We start from the raw sequence: 20805 nt of genomic DNA, 5'->3' as shown, positions 1-20805 counted from the left end.
CTGAGGGGAGGTTGGGTTATCACACCCCTTGGTACATGAGGACGCGGAGACAGGCAGAAGGGAGGCACTTGGCCGTGACCGCTCCACTGACACGTGGCGGAGTCGAGGTTCAGAGCCAGGTCTGTCTGCCGCCCGAGTTCTGTCACTGAGATGCTGTGGGTTAGTGGCAGTGTCCAGGGCTGGCTCTGGTCCATGGTGGGCTGGAGCCGGCCCGTACCAGCTCATGAAAGCTGATTGCTCATGTGGCTGCCCCACTCCAGGTTCAGCGATGGCACAGAAGTAGCACTGGCAGGTGCTTGCCCTCAGCTACCCTCCCCTCCCCTGCAGAAAGCTGGTTTACTAGAACCTCACTGGGTGCAGTCACCTGGGGCCAGGGAGACACTGTGGCCTTGGTCTGTCAAGGGCCATATTGTCTATGCGAATCCATCTTTGACTCTAATCCATGCAGTGCCCTAAAGTGGGGTGGGGGAGGGGAGAGGAGGGTGCAGCTGCGGGCATTAGGTGACTTACCTGAGGGCCTGGAGTCGAGGGTTGGGCTGGGACAGGGTCTCTGGGGCCCACATTTATTCCTCCTGCCCGTCTGGCTGCTCGTACGCGTTCTCTCTCTGGAGCCCCTTGCAGTTGGGCCCCCGAGCCCTGAGAACTCCACTTTCCCCCTGGGACTCTGGGTTTCCAACAGCAGGGCTATGTTCGAGCTCTCGGCTCTCACGAGTCATCACGAAACCCCACAGAACCCTCCCCAGCGGCTCCTGTCTTTTAGGCAGTTGCCTCTGACATCGTACTGGGTTCAGAAGCCAGGGCGCGGGTCTCCCCTGCTGCTTCGTGCAGAGCCCTGGGGCTGGCTTAGCATTACAGAGTCCAGAGGCCACTCAGCCCAGCCCCTTCACATTCAGGTGGGGAAACTGAGGTTCAGAGGGGCGTGCTAGGAGTTGGAACAGAGCTGGGCCCCTGACCCGTGGTTGAGTCCTTTGTCCCCAGCTAGCTGTCTTCGCACTCAGAAGAGAGTCCCCGTCGGCCCTCTCCGCAGCACCATCCCTGCCCGGGTCCCTTTGCTGCTGAGCCGGGTGACTCTTAGGGAGGCAGGAGTCAGCCCCGGGTGGGGATGGGTTTGTGTGATACCTCCTTGTACTTGCCATTCCCTGGGAACAGAACTGGGGTGGGCTGTGTTTTGGGGGCTTGCTGTTGGAGCGCAACAAAGAGACTCCTGAACTCCTGATTCCATCTTTTGACATCCCCTCCAAATGTCGCATTCTCATCCTATGCTGACGACAGGGGCTTTGGAAGGGAGCCCTTGACTGGATCCAGGTTTTCTGAACGTGGTGCTGGACATTCCTGAGCCAAAGGCGGGATTGGCCACCCCACACACCCAGGCTGGGTTCATTCGGGTGAATGAAAGGGCTTCTCTGAAGAAGTTGTCCCTGTTTGCAGAAAGTCCCCTCGGGATAATTAGGCTGCCTGGGAATGGGGTGGGCTGAAAAGAACAATCCCCAGAGCTGGGTCTGGGGGCTCCACCAGCAGCGCTACTGTTGTACAAAGGAGATCCGATGCAAAAACGGGTGCCCGGATTGACGGGTCTGAACTAGGTTCAGTATCCAATTAGATTTATTGGCTGGTGGAGTTGCCTGGGTTAAAAAAAAATATATCCTCTGATCGCCCCTCCACCCTTGCAGTGCTAGCCAAGGCCATGCTGACCCCACCGTGGGCAGGGCCCTGCACCCCCCGCCCCCCTCAACCAGCATCTCCACCGGCTATGGGCTGGGCTGAGGCCCAAGCCAGAGGCTGCCCCCGGCCAGTTCCACTGAAGTCTTTGAATAATGTGCCCCGTGTCAGGGCTGTTTTGTTTTGATCAAAATCTGTTGCTTGGGCTTCAGACCAAGGAGAAGGGGAGGAATTTGCTACTTTCCCTGCACCATGACCAGCGCCTCAGCCCCGCCCTCCCGATCTCCTGACCCCTTTCTCATGCCCATCTTCCTGTCCTTTCTGGCTCCCCATTCCTCAGCTGGGGTTTCCTTCAGATCCCAGACACTAGAAAGGAAGTGAAGTCAGCGGTTGAGTATGTGTTGCGGTGACGGTGGACCCCAGGGGCTAAGCTGGAGCTAGTCCAGGCCAGCAGTGCCTTCCTATGCAGCTCTGGCCCTGCTCTGGTCCCCGGGCTCACAGAGCCACCTATAGGCTCTGGCAGAAACTGCTTTTTGGTGGGGGACCTGGCTCCAGGGGGTGCTCTAGGCAGCTTTTAACCAGAAATTCTTCGTGGGCCTTGCCCAGTGCCCCCCCCCCCCCCAGCCTGATCCATCGTGGGATGGCAGGGAGCAGTGCCCTGGAGGATTGGGGGGGGCGTTGACAGAGAGCCCTGGGGCCCACAAACTCCTCTGTGGCTGATTCGATGGATCAAATGATTTAACCCCTGTAGACATCATCAGCCTTTCCATCTGCTCAAGTTTCCCTTCAGCTGGCGAAACCAGGGCATCTCCAGAAACTACCCTCAGTCCCGGGCAAGCCTGTAGGGTCCATTACCTTACTTCTAGTTCCAGTGAATAGGGAAGCCCTGAAATTACTCAGGCTTTGAATACAAGCCTGATTTCCAGCATGTATTGGTCCAGAAGTCCACCTAATCCCTGTGCCCTTCAGTTCGTTCATCTGTAAAATGGGAATAAGAATTATGCTCGTCTCATAGGAATGTGGGGAGGAGGGAACGAAGTGCAATTTAACGTATGCTTAGCGGCCAGTCCCGTGCCCAGCACGTAATGGGTGCATGGTGGGTTTTACTCGGGGAGGAAAATGCTGTAGGAGACATCTGGGTTTCCGCCCCGGTTTCTGTGACAGGCTAGCAGTGTGACTTCGGGCAAGTGGTTTATTCTTTCTGAGCTGCACAGTCCTTGGCTGTAAAATGGGAATGATATCAACCTTTCCGAGTTGTGGAGAACGCTATAGAGATGGCCTCCTGCAAAGTAGGGGCTCCAGAAATGAGCTGTGACGTGAATGAAAACAGTCACCAGATTGGAGTTGGGAAGAAAATATCTTTAGTCTCCACTGATTAAAGACTGCCATCTTTACAACGAGACATTTTAAATGGTATAAGTAATATATCAATACTTTCTGCATTTTAAAAGAGCTGACCCCGCCCCTCCATAAGGCATGTGTCCCCTTTGACCAGCACCCCTGTCTGTGGGATGGCTGCCTGGCAGGAGTGTACCCATTGGGGCAGTGCCCCTTTCTTCCCCCCAGCCCGGCCTCTGGAGCCTGGCTCCGGGTCAGCCTTGCCCTCTGCTGTCATCCCACAGGCGGGAGACCTTTGATTTTGACGACGACTGTGACAGCCTGACGTGGGAAGAGAACGAAGACACGCTGCTGCTCTGGGAGGACTTCACCAACTGCAACCCAACCATTGACCTGCAGGGCGAGGTGAGCCCCCGGCCCCGCTGCCCAGAGGCCGGCCAGCTCTCCTCTGTCCCCGCTCTTTCCGGCAGCCCGCGCCACCTAGCTCATTTGTCCCCTGTGCTCTGTGTCCCCAGCAAGAGGAAAATTTGGGCAACTTGATCCACGAGACAGAGTCCTTCTTCAAGACGAGAGACAAGGAGTACCAGGAAACGATTGGTCAGATCGAGGTGAGGGCTCGGGCTCTGGATGTGGGGGGATGTGGGGTCTCGACTGCAGTTGAGGGGGACAGGGGGCTAGCGGGGTGGGGTGGGCACAAGGTCGTGAGTTGGAGGCCTGCGGTTCCCTGACTGGTGCTGGGTGGGTCATAACTCTCCTAGGGCCTCAGGTGTGAGATAGATCACATGGGGGTGGTGATTCCTGTCTGTCCCAGGGAGTTTTTTAAGTTATTCAGTGGAGATGGTGATCCCAAACAATGAGAAAAGATGTTTGAGTGACATCGAGTGACGCTAGGCACTCAGCCTCCCTGGTACCCACATGCCCTATGAACGGGCCTAGAGGTAGCTAGGTGCCTCCAGCCTGCCCAGTGGGTACCGTGCACCCCATTATGCAGAGAAGGAGATGAGATTGACGGACCCAAGTGGCTGTCCCAGGGCCTCCAGCCGGAAAGTAGCCTTCAAGCCTGCTGTCTGCACCCTAGAGCCTGTGCACTTGGCCACGTCTTTCAGTGACAGTGACTGCTGGAGAAAGAGAAGGCTGGCTCTTTCCCTGGGGGCTATGTCGTTGGTAGAGGAGAAGGGTCAGAACTACAATGAAGACCTGAGAACTTTCCGAAGCAAGTCCCTATAAACCAGGGCGGAATGCTGAGTGGGGTAGGGTTGGTGGAACTGGCCAAGGCTGCCCCTAGGGTTGCTAAGCAACTATCCCCTTTCACTGGAAACAGTTCTGGAGGCCAGGGTCCAGCATGTGGAGAGCAGAGGGCGTGGTGTTCAGGGGTGGCCTTGGCACAGTCACCACTGAGGACACGCAGAGGAAGTGGCCGAGGGTTCCAGAATGAGGGTGACTTGGCCTCACCTTTCTCCCGCACTGGGGCCTTTCAGCTGGAGCTGGCCACGGCCAAGAGCGACATGAACCGACACTTGCACGAGTACATGGAGATGTGCAGCATGAAGCGCGGGCTGGACGTGCAGATGGAGACCTGCCGCCGGCTCATCAAAGGCTCTGCAGACAGGTGCCCAGCCCCTTCCTCCCTGCGGGTTCGGCGATTGCGTCCTTGGGGGGAATTTGTGGGGCTGCACCTTAGAGCCTGGCCCATTTCATCTGCCTAGCCCATCCGTCCACCCATCCACCCATCCACCCGTCCATCCATGCCTCCAGTGTTAGCCACCTGCTGGGTGCTGGATGACTTGTGCATCTGATCTCACGTAACTCCCACAACCTCCCTGCCCCCACTGATGCAGCAGCTACTTGTCCCGCGCAAGGCCTGCTCTGTGCCAGGCTGCGGGGACAGTGGTGAACAGAACAGCCACAGCCCCTGCCCTCTTGGGGCTCATGCCCCACTTTCTGCCCAATTGCCGGGCGGAGGAGGTTTGCAGGGCGCTCCTCTCCACCAGTGCTGATGGGGCTCATAGGGTCCACGGGAAGCAATTTCCCTTCCTTCCCATCTTCTGACCAAGGGCCACTGGCCTGTCCGCAGGAGACTGACATGCCCCAGGCCCCTCGTATTTGCCGGGGAATGCCGAAACAGAAACAGAGCCCCTGCCTTCAAGGAACACACAGCCTTTTGGGGGGAGACAGATATGCCAATAATAAAATGAGATGACAGGTGGAGAGTGGTGGGCACAAAGCACAGATATGTTCACTGTAATTGTTCCTCTTATTATAACTGTGGTTCAGGCTATAAAGGAGGGAGGGGCAGCTCAGTGGGAGGCTGCGTGGGTGTCTGGGCTTAGCATGCCCTACCTTTAGCTCACTGTTGCCCCCGGAACCCACTGTCATCACCTCCGTGTTCAGACGGAGGAGCAGGTTAAATAGCTTGCCCACGGCCCCCCAGCTCCTCAGGGATAGGGTCAGAATCCGAACCCAGTACTGTTAGCCACTGTCCTGTATGGCCTCCCGTTGAGCTCTGAGTTCATTGGGGTTTACTGAGCACCTACTGTGTGCCCAGACCTGCGTGAGATGGTTGGAGAGTAAGAACCGAGCTTGATCCATGGTTCCTGCTCCCAGGGAGCTCTTGGCACCCAGAGCAATTACAGGGAGTTGCAGGGGGTCCCGAGAGGTCTTGAGGGTCATGTTCAGCTTGTGAGCTTCGAAGATTCTAAGGAAAGCAGAGCGAGGGCAGAGTGTCAGGGCAGGATAATCAACGATTAGATTTTACACAAGGGGCCGCTCAGTCCTTCCCGCCCCTCGGATCCCTCCAGGAGTCCCCAGGCTGCCCTCTGCATGACCCCCATTCTCTCGTGCCTTCCAGGAATTCGCCGTCCCCCAGCTCTGTGGCCAGCAGTGACTCAGGAAGTACAGACGAGATCCAGGATGAGTTTGAGCGGGAGGCGGATGTGGAACCCATGGTCAGCTGATGACGGAGGCCCCTGTGCCTGCTGGTCTTGGTGATGGGTCCTCTGCCTCCTCTCCCCGTGGGGCCAGGAAGGCTCCTCGGAGTGGGGCTCCAGTCCTCACCACACAGACTCCCTCTGCCCTCCCTTCTCTGGAGGCCCCGAGGGACCGCTGCTTCCTTCCTCCCACCCCACCACCAACCAGTGCCCCTTCTCCATCCACCCACCCAAGGAATGGTGCTGTCAATTTCTATTGTTCTCCACATTACAAATGCAGACTTCTGTCCGGACGATGCAGTGTTAACTGTGCCTTTTCCCTTAAGCTGAGCCACTTTGAGCTCCAAAGAATTCTTCCTAGCAGGTGTTTTTATACAAAACTCTAAGGTGAGGGCGGGGCCCCTGGCGTGGTATAATGTGGATTTCTACCCTCCCACCTGCTTCTCTGATTGGCTATGAGCTCTGCCCTCCCCCCCTCTGCCTGGCCAGTGCTGACCGAGTTGGCCTTGGGGTGGTCTACCTCCCCACCCCCAGGAAGGAGCTGTGAGCCTTGGCAACCTTTCCAGGCCTGGGCGGGGGCCTCCCAAGTGTTTTTACTTACCGACAGAGAAAAGATGGAAGGAGGGAGGGAAGACAAAATTTTATTTTCTTTCTGGATCGAGTGGCGAAGCAGAGGGACAAGGCACTGTGGGGGAAAGTGGAGTCTCACTGTGTTTAAACTACTATGCAAAAAAAACAAAACAAAACAAAAAAAAAAAGCAGCTTGCCTTATATCATTGTGGAAGGTAGGCCCTCGCCCAGACTCCCGGGTTTCCCCTGGAGCTGGGAGGGAGGCCGACGCTAGGGCGATCTCTCTTGCAGCCTCTGGACCAGGGTGATGAGCACTGACTTGGGAGGGGGGTTCTGTCAAGGTCGGTAGTGAGGCCGGGGGCCTGCGAGGCCATCGGCCCACCTGACTGCTTGCTTTCTTGGGACCTTTGTGGGGTGGGAGGCGTCTTTTATTCCCTTATGACTTGATGTTTTTCTCTCCCTTCCCAGCCAATGATAAGGGGCTATGGGCCTGTAATTTCTCTGTGAGAAAGGCTGAAGGGGGCTAGGCCTGGGATCCACCCCCGTCCACAGTGGAGCTGGGTTTGTACCGCCTGCCGCCATCTTGGTTGGTTCTCCACTGCCCTCAGTCGCCGGCTGTTTGGCCACTGGCAGTCACTGGAAGGGGAGGTGGAGGGAGGCAGCGAGGGCTGCTGGCAGATCAGAGGAGGCAGGAGTGGAGCTGGAGTGAGAACCCTCCTTTGTTCTGCTAATGGACATACGCAAGCCTGTTTCCATGCTTCACTTGATTGACCGACCAGTAGGGAGTTAATCTGAGCCAGTTATGTCCCCCGACACTTGGGTGGGCCTGTGTCAGAAGGCGCTGTGTGGAGGCCACCTGCCAAATCTCAGCTTGGACCCAGCCGAGCAGGTTTTGCTTTTTTGAAAAAATTTCTTTTTGTACCCACTCCTGTGGGTGTGATTGCAGATTTTTGTTTTTTTATTGGCCCAGGAGCTCCCCCTGGAGGTCAAAGGAGCAAAATGTGCCGGAGGCCCAGAACTTCCCACCCACTGCTCTCCCGTGGAGGCGGAGGAGGGGCTCTGGCTTTAAATCTGATTGCAGCCCCCTGTCTTTCTTCCTCAGGGTACCAGCGACCTGTAAGGGCCTTCTCTCTCTTCTGTGTCCCCACCTGTTTTGCAGTCTTAAAACCATTGTACATAATATTCATATAATATATATATATATATATATATATGGAGAGAGAGAGTGTGTGTTAGTGACTGTATGTAATTTTTATTTATCAGAACTTGGTGGCTTTTGTTGTGAGTTTTTCCCTTTTTCTTCCCCTGTTGTTGTTGTCGAGGGAACCTGCTGGTTCCCTGTGGCAGTCTGGCTGGGAGGCTTCCATTCCCAGCCCAACAGTCCCTGGGGTAGGTACACGGAGGGATGGTGGTTTCAGAGAAGAACCAGCCCCTTCCCCTCCTCCTCACTGACCCTTGTTCTAAAGGTTACAGGGTTTAAACATACCTGATTATTATTGCCATTAGTGTTATAATTGTTTTAGTTTTAGTTTTATTTTAACCAAAGGTTATCAGAGCCAGTCGGGCTTGGACCTCAGCTGCTGGAAAGATTTTCCGTTTCCGGGAGGACCCTCACTCCCCCCGGGCCTCCTCTGTCCAGGGCTGAGGGGGTAATGCAATGGCGTGGTTTGGGAGGAAGAGCAGAGGCCAGCCCTGGGTTTGGTGGGGAGGGTGACAGAACTATGTTTAGTGTTAAGACATAAGGCGACAGTGTAAGAATTCGGGGGTAACTAAGGTGACCGCGACAGTCAGTGTCCAGTGGTATTATTTATGCTTGCCCCCTCATGTACATAGGACGTTTGTCTCTGGGACTAGGGTGCTTGATGTCTGTCCAAGAGGATGGAAGTGGCAGGAGCCAGAGATAGACGCTGGCCACGCAGCTCCTTCCTGCTGGTTTTCCGTAGCTGCTCTCCCCCGGGGAGCAAGGGTCCGGGGCAGGTGGATGGGGCTGGGGGACGGCAAGGGTGTGGCAGACTGGCCTCCCGGCTCGGGGCCCAACTGCCTCTCTCCCCACCAAGTTCTTTTTTGAGTTTGTTGCCAGTGGGCCCTTGCTCGTGCCCCCGCCATGAGCCCACAGCTTGCCAAGAAAGACCCCAACGCTCGCTGGGGCAGCATCGGGTCCAGTTGGGACGAACTGGTCCGTCCTTGTAAAGCTGTAAATACTCAAATTTCTATTTCTAAGCCCAGTGTCATATTGACATTGGTATTTTAAGGTTGTTCTCAGATGGGCTCTCCTGTGCTGCCCTCTCTCACTCTCCTATTTTTGGGGGTTTTATAAAAAGAGAGGATTGGGGAGGGGCAGGGAGAGTAGCTTCCTTTTGGCTCCCTGGTTGTGGAAGACACATGAGCACGCACGCACGCACGCACACATACACACACACGCTCTTCTGAGACTCCAAACGGGGAAAAAAACATTGGCAAGTAAACACATTTTGTTTTCTTGTAGCAATATATCTTGAGGTCTCTGAAGGGCCAGTCCATTGCGGATGACCTACAGAGAAGCAAACCACTTTGGCTTGGAATGGGGGAGAGGGTGTGGGGTAGGGGATAATATACGGTGTAATTTAAGCTAAATGTAATCTATTTATAAAGTAAGAGATTCTCATCTATTTTTATGAAAGGAAAGGGTTTTTAAATCTAGGGTAGGCAGTTAGGGTAGCCCAGCGTTCTCCTGTGAACAAGATGCATGTCGCTGCTGGACCGAATATAGCCAGTGCCCCTCCCGTCTCCCCGGCCTCACCGCCTACTCACCCGCACCCGTGAGCCTATCAGCAGAGCCTACGTCCCACCTCACCCCATTTCCCTGTTCCTCGACCCCCTAGCTCCTTGGTCCTTGAAAGTCTCTGGGGGGGCACTCGTGGGAGTGTGTGGGCAGTGGGGAATTCAGAATTGAGGTGGGTGGGGACGAGGGGCCGGGGGCACCCGGTAGGGGACAAGCTCTGCTTCAGAGGGTGGGCTCTGGTCGGGGACTCATGCTCTGGTCTGCCAAGGTCCATTTCCAGGTCGGTTGTGTTTGGGAGACATTGAGAAGCAGCGGACCGTGGGTGGCCATGGGATAGTTGGTTCAGGGAGCACTTGGCTTCCTTGGGGCCTGGGCCCTAATGGGTCCCAGGTGGTTAGGCAGCTGGAGCAGGAATGGAAGGGCCAGGAGATGCCCATGACCTTGGCCTGGGCTGCAGTCCTTGATATGCTCCTCCAAGGCCTGCGGAGGAACCGGGATGCTGGGAACTTCCTCAGATCTGGGTTCACCCTCTCGAGACAACGAGCTCTGGTTCTAGAAGGGCATTCTCCTGACGTGGGGAGTCTGGAGGCAGCTGGGTGGGTATGGGTAAAGGCAAATTCTCTCTGAAAGGGAATTTTCCTTGGCTGGAGGATTTCCAGGTTCAGGGTGGATTGTGTGTTAGTCTTGGGAAATCCCTCACCATTCCCGCGGCCGGGCCCTCAAGGAAATGAGGCAAGGCACCGTCCCCACCCCCAGCAAGACCCCTTCGTGGACATTTTAGCATCTACCTGATTTTTAGCCCCATCCAGGGAGACTTTATATCCCGCAGTCCCATCCCACCCCACTGTTGCTGTTTGTCAACCAGTCGGGTCTAGTGTCAAGGGGAAAGGGGGGGTTTATACTCATTGAAAGACTACTGATCCTACCGGAAACCAACCTGTTTACTGTAATGTTGTAAATATCATGCCCTTTATATCCTGTATATTGGCTTCTTTTAAATAAAGTGAAATGTCTTAGAATTGATGGTGCTGCTTTTTTTTTTAATTGAGGATAAAGCAGTGATGGGGGAGGGGCAAGAGGACTGAGGGCCACATACACCTCAAAACAAAGTCATTAGTCAGTTTTTGATAAAATAAGGAAATTTCACATCCCCTGTTATATGGGCACCTCACGATGAAATCTTTGGAAGGCGATAAAGCGGGATTTATTATCATACACACTTTACGGAAGGGAAGAGCGAGCCAGAGAGATCGCAGGCTGAGAAAAGTGGCATCACCTGGTTTGCAATTGAGGTCCTGCATTATAATCATAAAGCCCCCCGTTTGTTTAACCTCCTTTTATGGTGCCCATGACGGGCCACCTTCTGGGACTCTGGATTTGACACTGGCCAGTGTTCTAGTTTCTTCTCGTTAATGGCCAAACTCGGGGAGACACTGCCTCCTGTGAGCTGCCCCGCTCCCCACTAGGGTTTTCTCTAAGGATTCAGAGAGACAGCTGCCAATTCCAGTCTATTTTTTTACCCACTTTAAGACACGCTTAGGGGCATCTCAGTGGCTCCTTTGGTTAAGCATCTGCCTTCTACTCAGGTCATGATCCCAGGGTGGTGGGATCGAGCCCCCCTCGTCGGGCTCCCTGCTCTGTGGGGAGCCTGCTTCTCCCTCTGCCTCTGCCTCCCTCTCTCTCTCTGTCTCTCATGAATAAATGAATAAAATCTTAAAAAAGACTTGGGCTTAATGGAGCTTCCTTTTCTCCCCACTCTTTAAACTCCCCAAAGTGTCTTAAAGGGTGTGACTTGGAGAAAGAGGAGTAGCGTGAAATAATGCAGGCGATACCCCCCTTCTATAGACATGGAAACTGAGGCCCAGGAAACAAGGTATTTTGCTAATGTCCTAAGGAGATACCACAATCAGCATCCGCACGCTCTCTCCCCTCAGCAGGCTCTCCGTTGCCTTTGGAGAAAATATGAACAGGTAAATTGGAAGAGTGTCCTAAAAACTGATTTAGGAATGGAATGAATCCCAAAGAGCCCGCCATCAGGAAGTCTTCAGAATCCGATTTTTTAAAAAAAGATTTATTTCAGAGACCAAGAGCGGGCACCAACAGGCAGGTGGGGTGCAGGGGGGGAGGGGCAGAGGGAAAGAGTATCAAGCAGACTCCCCGCTGAGTGCGGAGCCTGATGTGGGGCTTGATCTCAAGACCCTGAGATCATGACCTGAGCTGAAATCACAAGTAGGTTGCTTAACCCACTGGGCCACCCAGGCGCCCCCAGAATCCAAATTTTAAATAAAGTGTTCAAGCAAACAATTTCTCCAAGAGAAAACCAAAATTTTGATTCAGGGGTTGGGGGGTGTGGGGTGGAGCTCAGGCACAACCGGTTCTGAGTGTTACAGGATTTCTTTTCCTTCAATGCCCTTGGTTCTTGGTCAGGCTGCTTGGAAGAATGAAGAGGGAGACCGGAGTGGTGCACAGCAAAGCAAGGTTTATTGAACGGAAGTAAAGTTTATTGGATGATAGAGTACAAAGCTCCCAAAGAGGGAGGGGACCTGGGAGGGTTGCTGATTTGGCATTTAGATCTAGGGATTTTATGGACTTTGTTGGTGGGCTGTTTTAATCTGATCGATCCCCCCATGTGCCTGTCATCCAATCAGATTTTTGTCATCTATCTATCACAGTGAGAAAGGATGGGGGCTCCTTCCAGGGTGGTGTAAACTCCTTTTAGGGCGGTTTCCTCTTAGGGCGGGGCCCCTTGTCCCTGCCTGCCTTTCTTCCAGCTTTACTTCATCACGAGGTCAGGAGCTTTGAAGGGAAAGCTAAGCCTGGACCGCCTGGGTTTTCTCTCTCGCTGATCCTAGTCGGCCAGGAAGCAGGCCGATTTATCTAAGCTCCGGGCCCTAAGGTGTGGGGTGGCTGGGTGTCCACCAGGTGGAGGCTGGAGGCAGGGTCGGTAGGCTCATCCCAGGGCCTGCAGCCCCGCGGGTGGAAGCCCGGGGCTGGCCGCGGTGTGGTCCCACGGGTCCAAAAGTGTGATGGCCACCACGCCGAGGGCGGACCCAACAGACAGGCCGGGATGCTCGCTACACCTGACGCCCTCACTCACGGTCCTTCCGCGGCTCCCCACACGTGTCCCATTCCGGCTCTCTCATTGGCTCTTTTCGCCCCCTCGCCGGCCCGAGAAGGCAGCAGCAAGACCGCCCATCCGATTGGCCCACAATCTTCGGTGTGTCATTCTGATTGGTCGAGGAGGCTCACGCCCCCTCTCCCCCCCCCGAGGGCGACTGGGCCACACCATAAAAGACAAGGGGGGGACATGGGTAAATGTCAGCACTTCTGTTTTGGGCTGCGTTGTCCTGTGTCGCATACTTGCCGCTACAGTGCCCTCAAAATCAGAGTTATCGTATTAACAGGAGAAAATACGGAGGCATTTTGGGTGAGTCCGACGCGGAGGAAGGCCGCGTGATCCGATCCCCCCCGCCCGCCGACGTGGTGCGCTCCGGGCGGGGCTCCGCCTTCTGGCCGTGCCCCGGGTTCAAGGTCTGTGAACAAGCCCGGGGCTCACAGTCTCCGAACAGTTCCGCCGCGAGCTCGGGATGCTGCTCCTGCCGCGAGCGCTCCGCCGTGCCCTGCTGGCCCGCCCCTGGAGGGAACCCGGGTGAGTGCGCCCCAGGCCTGCGGCGGGCGGGAGGGCGGTGCCCGGGGGCCCCTCCCTGCCAGATCCCGGCCGCGGTCCCGAGGGCTCCCCTCGCCGGGGGTCCCTTCCTCTAGCCCCCTGCCTCTCACTCAGGCTTTCCTCCCGCTGCGACAACCCCCTCTCCCCCCTGTCTCTTTCCTTCCGCGAGGGGGACCTCTCCCGGCTCCCACGCTCGGAAAGTCACCTCCTTCGCGCTCGTCTTCCCCCTAATAGGGAACCCGCCCACAGAGTGCATCTCGATTTTTCGCACGGCGCTTCTCAGCTCCCCACCCTCGGTCTCACATTCAGGACTCGCCTCTGGGATTCTCTGAGTCTCCTGTCCCCTCTCTACCGGGACTCCTCTTTCCTCTTCTCCCTTTTCCAAATTAAGTACTGGGCAGAAAAGGGACCCTTCCTTCTGATAGGTGGAACAGTAATATTTACGGAGTGCTTCTAATGTGCCAGACGCTGGGCTAGGCACTGCGTGCGTGCCTCACTGTGACGGCTAAGGGAGAGACACTGCCTGCCAAGTGCATTGATCGGTGCCTGGCCCTTACTGCCCCGTTATTATTAGGGTCATTGTTTATCACTCACATTTAAACTGTGCCGGAGATATTCCAAATTACAGATGAAGAAACCAAGATGTAGTTTCGGGGTGGATCTGCCGTGCAAACGCCCCTGCGGTGGATTTGGGTTCCTGGACCCTTGCCCACTCAGTGACACATGTTCTTAGAACTCCTCTGGGCTAGATGGGGGCGGGGGTGGGGGCGAGGGCGGGGAGGTAGGTAGGACACAGACCCTGTCCCAGAGAGGCTCAGTCTGATGGTTTCTGTGGGCCTTCCTTTCACGGCTGGGCAGCCCCCGCCCCCAGTTCAACTTTTGTTTGCCTGACCCCTAGGACTGTGACCAGCTCTGTCGCCCCGGCTGAGCTATGCCTTTTCTGTGTTAATCAGTTTCTCAAGGGTTGGTAGGAGGTGAGTGGTGCCCTGGACATGGGTCAGTTTCAATACTGCTGCGTGTCCTTTCCGGCTGGGGGCTTGATAGGTTAAGGGCACGGGAAGAGCACATGGGGGAGAAGGGCTTCTCTCCCAGGCCAAGGCTGGGGGCCACACTTGGCACACTGTCAGCACGGTCTCTTCTGCAAGCTTCTCCCTGCACTTGGACGCCCCCCCATCATAGGGGAGGAAGCCCATAGTTTCATGTATTTACTGAGCACCTGCTATGTGTCATATTGTGCTAAACCCTGGAAGAGAGGGGTACGCAGGGAACTTACACGTGGATGGGGCCTTTGGAGGGTTTTCAGTTTAATGGTGGGGGGGGTGCTTAGCCATAAAAACTTCTAATACCTGGTAGAAAGCAATCCACATTCTTTAAAAAAAATGCTTATGATAGCAATAACATCTATCAAGGAAACAAGAGCCAGACACCAGGCACTGTGCCGATAAGCGCTGGATTATCCCCATTTTTACAGATGGGAAACTTACCTGCCAGTTCAGGCCCACGGTGAGCAAAAATTGCAGTCGGACTCCATCTTCGTGCTCTTAATTACACAGCCTCGGGAGTGGAGCTAAAACCTTTTGCAACCAGATCTGAAGGCTCAGATTACCTCTTTCGATGGAACAGCTGGCCCAGTGCCCTAGACAGGGTTTCTTAACCTTGGCACTCTTAACATTGTGGGCTGGGTAATCCTGCATTGTGGGGGCTGTCCTGTGCCTTGTAGAATGCTTCACAGCTTTCCTGGCCTCTGCCTGCCCGACGCCATGAACACCCCACAGTTGTGACAATATGAAAATGTCAAGACACTGCTGAACATCTCTGGGGCCAGAATTGCTCCTAACTGGCAGCCACTGCTCTAGAAAAACAGGTTTGATATATGGCCACTTTTTCGTTTATTCAACTAATATTTGGGGGTGCACCTGGGCCATTTGTGGAGAAACAGTTTGAGAACATGTTTAATAGTATCTGTCAGTGTCCTGTTAGTAAAACTAGTGCTGAGGAAAGCCACCTCTTTTGAGGACCTGGTGTGGGTGACATTCATAGTGTTTCCCTTTTTGCTTGGAGTGCCAGGAATCTCAACCAATTTGTAAAAATACCTTTTTTCTTAATTTCTTTATAGGGGTGGGGGGAGGTGCAGAGGAAGAGGAAGAGAGAATCTTTCTTTAAAGATTTTATTTATTTATTTGCCAGAGATGGGGGGGTGGAGAGAGTGAGAGTGAGCCAGCGAGCGCGCTCAGGAGCAGGGGAAGCGGCAGGCAGAGGGAGAAGCAGATTTCCTGCTGAGCAAGGAGCTGGATGTGGGCCTCGATCCTAGGATCCTGGGATCATGACCTGAGCCGAAGGTGGACTCTTAACTGACTGAGCCACCCAGGCGTCCCAGGAAGAGAGAATCTTAAGCAGGCTCCACCTTAAGAACCCTGAGATCATGACCTGAGCTGGAATCCAGATTTGGACACTTAACTGACAGCCTAAGCCACCCAGGCGCCCCTAAAACGACTCTTGATTGTGCATTTTCCTTTTTTTTTTTTTAAAGATTTATTTATTTTAGAGAGAGAGCGCGCAAGTGCATGAATGGGGGGAGGGGCAGAGGGAGAGAGAGAATCCCAAGCAGGCTCTGGGCCCAGTGTGGGGCTCAGTCTCACAACCCTGAGATCGTGACCTGAGCTGAGATCAAGAGTTGGACGCTTAACCGACTGAGCCACCCAGGAACCCCCACTCCCACATTTTCTTTTTAATTACCGTGTATCCGTTATAAAAAGTATAGGTAAAGCAAAAAAGACAAAAGTGACCTGGAATCTCACCATGCAGAGGTAACCACTGTCCTCACTTCAATTATTTTCCTTTTAACTTTCCGTGAATATATCTGCTTAAAAAAACCCAACAGTATAAAGATGGGCTCATCTGCAAACACTTTTTTGTAGTTTACTTTTTTATTTCATAGACTTGTCTATTTTACTGTCCCCAGGGCCTCGTACTTTTTAATTAAGTGGATTATTTTACTGAGCTCCTCAGCAGCCTGGCATGGTTTTATAGGCATTAGTATTCCCATTTCATGGATTAAACAACTAAAGCCCTTGGAAATTAAGGAAAATTTGTCTAAGGCTTTAAGCTAGTAAACACCAGTATTGATCCCGTTGACTGCCTCCTGTCTCCTTTGGCCCTGACCTCCTGCTTTTTTCTCTGTTCCACTGACTTTGTCACAGGTGTCCTCAGTTATGTCTCTGCAGATTCTTGTTGGAAAGAGCCAAGATACATATTTATAGTTATGTATAAATTTAATAAGTAAAAGAACTAGCCTGGTCACATAGTAGGCTTGTACTGAATGTGAATTTTTCTCTATTATTTGCTTTTGTACCAGACGCTGCTGGGTGCCAGGGGTCCCCCGCCCGCCACCATCAGGGGGTGGGCGGGCTGAAACTGGCTACTGTCCTGTTCCCTGCAAGAATCCCGGGTCGCTTTGGACTCCTCGCTTTGGACACCTGCCTGCTTAGTTTTCGGCATTTCAGAACTCCCCAGCCCTTGTCCCAGCCTGCCTGTCCCTGGAATGGGCACAGGCTGTGCTGGGCAGGGGGGCTGGCACACCCTGTCGCTCCCTGGACGTACTCTGCTCTCGGTCTTCCTAGCTGAGGCCAGGCAGTGCCTTTTGCCTGGAATGTTCTCCCCTGCCACCTTGGTGAACCCGCACTCACCCAGTGCTTTGTGGCCTTGGCAACGTGGCTCTCCGTTGGCCCTTTAGTGTCCTGTCTGTAAAATGGGCAGATTCCCATCAGCCGTGTAGCAGAAGGATTAGAGATGATGTGACAGGTACCCATTACGTTATTGAGTGAAGGAGTAACTGGAATCTACAGTGATCCTAATAGTGGCTTCAGAGGTGGTTAGAATCCCCCCTTGGGCAGCGTTGTCGCTGGCGTACCATGAGTGCCTGCTTCTGGTGCCCAGCCCCTGGCCCGGCACATAGTAGGTGCTGCACGCTTGCTGTTGGAATGGCCTGGAGGACAGCGTGGGGTGGGTTCTGGCTCCGCCTCCTAGCCGCTCTGTGGCCCTGGGCACGTTATTCAAGCTCGCTGTGCTGCCTCGTGTTCCCATGTGGTAAGGTCAGGAGGAGCCCACCTCATAGGACGGCCTTGCAGAGGAAATGAGTTCATACGCAGAAACCACTTCGAAGAGTATCTGTACCTGGACAATGTTGCTTTTTTTTTTTTTTTTTTTTTTTAAAGATTTTACTCATTTATTTGACAGAGAGCACAAGCAGGGGGAGAGGGAGAAGCAGAAGCAGACTCTCCTCTGAGCAGGGAGCCCGACATGGGGCTCGATCTCAGGACCCTGGGATCATGACCTGAGCCGAAGGCGGGCACTTAACCCACTAAGCCACCCAGGCGCCCTGACAGTGTTGCTTTAAGTATTGATCCCTTCCCCCAGCCATGGGCTGTCCCGAGTGCTCGCCCTGGATCAGGAATATTCAGACAAGAGGGTCCCAGCGGCGCAAGGATGGAGGCAGGTGTGGAGCTCGGATGCCCTCGCTGCTCTCCCGTTGTCGTCAGTAATGACGCTGAGGCAAAACCCTTTCTGTCGGGGTTGACCCTGCGCATCCAAGGGGAGGGGGCAGACACCTGCCCATCCTGGCGGTTTCTTACCCCGCCTCCCCCCCAGGCCTTTCTTTTCCTGGCACAGAGGGGACAGCACTCGGCTGAGCTGTCGGTGCCCGTGGACAGCGAGTCACTGCCCGCCCCTTTCGTGAGCTGGGAAATGCTGGGAAGGAGGCGGCCCCAGCTGGGCCGAGAGGAGGACTGTTCCCTCAGCGGCGCTGCTCAGGGGTCTCTGACAGGTGGCAGGTGCTTCTGCCATAGCGCCCGTCTCCTGAGTGAGGAAGCCCTGGGTTCGGGTGCTGCTCTGTGGGGCAGGGAGCGGTGCCCTGAGCCATGCATGAGCACCGGAATCTCAGAAGTCAGTTTTCTCATCTGTAATAATAATAATAATAATAATAATAACAATATTAATAGTAGGAATCCTGGCACTTTCCTCATGTATTCGTAGCTGGATTCAGGAGATAAGCACTTCGCGTAGTGCCAGGCATGTTGTAAGTGCTTGATAAATATTCCTTGATGTTTCCGGGGCGATAAAGTGGAAGCAGCCGGCCTGGGCCTGATGCTCCTCCCTTCTGGACCTGCCTGGGGCCCGGCACTTTCTCTCTGCTCACCGCCCCTTATCTTGGCGATAAGGAGGATTTGCCTCATCAGGTCCCAGATAAGAGCTGGGAAAGTCTGGAAGCTGAATGAAGCAAGGGTAGTTTCCTTTCTCCTCCTCTCCTTGGCTCTTGTCCCCCCTGACCCCAGCTACTAGGGGCCTCCAGCTGTTAGCAGAAGAGCACTGGCCTGGGAGTCCAGTCCTGGGGGCTTGGTGTTGCTGTGACAACACTTTGGGTGTTCATTGTTTCCCCCCCCCCTTTCTTTTCTTGATGAGTGTGATAAGAGGTTTATCAGTGTGTTCTTTGTTTTAGAAGGTATTTCTCCAGTGCTCCTGCGTGCCAGATGGGGTGTCCGGGGGTGAGCGGCTCGGGGAGGGGGCGCTGATGGCTTGGTTGGAGCACGGACAGGCAGAGCTCCGTGAGTTGTTGGTGCTGTGACCAGAGTGTGGAGCTCAGAGATGACCCAATAGGTCCCCGTCCAGGTGCCGGAGGGTAGCATCCCGAGCAGAGGGGACTCCAGAAAGACCCAGGTGGCCTGATCGCAGCAAAGTGGGCAGAGTGGAGGGGTGATGGGAAGTGAGACTGAAGGCCTCCGTAAGGATTCCGATTTTTTGTTGTAGAAGCGTTGAGAAGGCCCTGAGTAGGCAGGTTTCACTGCCTGTGTCTGAGTTGTCTCTGTGTCCTTGAGTTGTGCCATCAGTGTGCTGATGAGAGAGGAGGAATGCAGTCCTGCCTGGAAGGGCCTCGCAGGTCCTCACAGAGGCTCCGGGTTCCGTGAGTGGTTCTCCTCTGCCTTCCCCTAGCCAAGGGAAGGGTGCTCATGTTAATCCCCAATGGCCCATGGGCCAGAATAAAAGTGGGGGGATTGGTTTTGTCAGGTGTCCTGGGATTATTTTTGGCTCTAGTTGACTCAGGCTGATCTTTGAATTCTGTTCCCCACATTCGGACGGATGGGCAGCTGGGCTTGGGCTTGGAGACTTTCCAGGCAGAGGGGAAGCCAGGGGGGAATGGGATCCTGTGGTCACAGTGGGCCTCTGCCCTGGGGAAGGTAGAGAGAGGCCTGCAGGATTTCTGTTTTGGACACTGCCTGGGAAGGAACGGGTTCGGAAGGGCTGGTAGCTACCGCATTTTAAGCTGGGGGGAATGTGGTGCTAAGTTTATTCCAGCATTATCTGTTGAGTGCCCGGGCTAGCCCCTGACTGTGGTGACCTTGGGGGCATCTGAGAACCATTTTGCCATTGAACGCCTGGCCTGGTGTCGTAACCTGCGTGTGTATATACATACATACACGTATATGGGACACATCTAAGAAGACGATTTTCTTAGAAATACAGAGGAGGAGGGGTGAGGAAGGGCAAGCATTTTTAACCTCACAATGCCCCTGCAGGGCACACAGTACCACCCCTATTTTTCAGGTGGGGAATCCGAGACCTGCCGAGTTGGTAATAATGGGCTGATGTCTTAGAGCATGTGGGGGTTTTGGTCCCACAGGTGTCTGCTTCCGGAGCTGGGCTTTCTGCACGCCCTGCGAGCCGGGGTCCAGGCTGGGGTTGGGGCACGCACCTCCAGGCTCCCAGTCCACATTCCTCCTCAGCGGCACCCTCCTGGCTATAGCCGATTGACTGATCAGTGGTGGTGTGCTGCTGCTGGAACCTTCCAGGGGGCCCTGGGGGCACACGCCGCCCCCGCTTTCCTGACTGGTGTGGAGGCTTATGGTGGCTAGAGTTTTGCAGCCACTCTGTTCCTCCCCCACTGTAGGTGGGGGGTCAGTGGGAACCTGAATTTATGGCGTACCTGTAGCTTTGTGTGACTGTCTCCTCGGCTCTTTGGAGTAAGCCAACGAAAGGGCTGGTGGGAAGCTGGCCTAGCCCCACATTTCTGCCCTTGGTTAGGGGAAGGGTGGGGCATGAGGAATGTGACCGCCCTCCTCGGGTGGGGTGGGTGCTGCCTGGGAGGTGGGGTGGGGGAGGAGGGAGAAGGCCCAGCTCGCTTAGAGCCGTTAGGCAAAATCTTGGGCAACCCGGGCCCTGCCCTCCTCCCTCCTGGGCCGCCCGGGCCCCTCTCAGCACTTCCTGTCATGCTTCCTGCTCTGGGCCTTTGTCCTTGCTCTCCTCTGTGCCTGGAATGCTCTTTCCTGTCCTTCTCGGATCCCAGATTGCACGCAGACGACACCTCCCCTGAGAGGCCTTCCCTGATCACCTTAGTTGGAGCAGCCCTACCCTTCCCCTCGTTCTCACATCTCCTCTGTCCTCACCGTGTTTATTTCTTGCCCATGGTCTCCATTGGGGGTTAGCTGCTTGTGATGAAGGATAGTTGGTAGGGACCCCCCCCCCCCCCAACAAGAGGAAACCACCCTTAAAAGGATTTTACACCACCCTGGAGGGAGCCCTCCATCCTTTCCCACCGTGATAGGTAGATGACAAAAAACTGATTGGATGGTGGGCTCAGGGGGAGTTAATCACATTAAAACAGCCCTGAACAAGTCCATAAAAACCCCTAGACTTAGAAACTCTGCTGGCGACCCTCTCAGCCCCCTCCCTCCTCGGGAGCTGTGTACAATCCCTTTGCTATCACTCAGTTAACCTTGCTTTGCTGCCCACCACGCTCGCCTACCTCTTCATTCTTGGAAGCAGTGTGACCAAGAACCCCGGGGCACCGAAGGAGAACAAATCCTGCAGCCCATGCGGCCGAGGCCTTGCTG

General features: G+C 54.7%; 2 protein-coding genes across 3 annotated transcripts in view; both read left to right on the top strand.

The window, feature by feature from the left end:
* Positions 1-10268, top strand: part of IFFO2 (intermediate filament family orphan 2) — a 47410-nt gene extending 37142 nt beyond the window's left edge. For both annotated transcript variants that reach the window (XM_057305295.1, XM_026519703.4), the window contains 4 exons: positions 3282-3402; positions 3513-3605; positions 4476-4606; positions 5846-10268. In XM_057305295.1, the coding sequence (XP_057161278.1) occupies positions 3282-3402; positions 3513-3605; positions 4476-4606; positions 5846-5951 (451 nt within the window). In that variant the 3' untranslated portion in view covers positions 5952-10268. The remainder of the gene's footprint in view (positions 1-3281; positions 3403-3512; positions 3606-4475; positions 4607-5845) is intronic.
* A 2304-nt stretch (positions 10269-12572) lies between these two features.
* The window catches only part of ALDH4A1 (aldehyde dehydrogenase 4 family member A1), a 28266-nt gene continuing 20033 nt past the window's right edge, over positions 12573-20805 (top strand). Inside the window, exon 1 of the mRNA XM_026519705.4 lies at positions 12573-12904. Within this exon, the coding sequence (XP_026375490.2) occupies positions 12843-12904 (62 nt within the window). The 5' untranslated portion in view covers positions 12573-12842. The remainder of the gene's footprint in view (positions 12905-20805) is intronic.

Source organism: Ursus arctos, unplaced genomic scaffold (assembly GCF_023065955.2).
Source record: "Ursus arctos isolate Adak ecotype North America unplaced genomic scaffold, UrsArc2.0 scaffold_32, whole genome shotgun sequence".
In the NCBI taxonomy this organism is placed as follows: Eukaryota; Metazoa; Chordata; class Mammalia; order Carnivora; family Ursidae; genus Ursus; species Ursus arctos.
The sequence above is the reverse complement of the archived record's forward strand: the minus strand, read 5'-3'. Positions and strand labels throughout refer to the sequence as shown.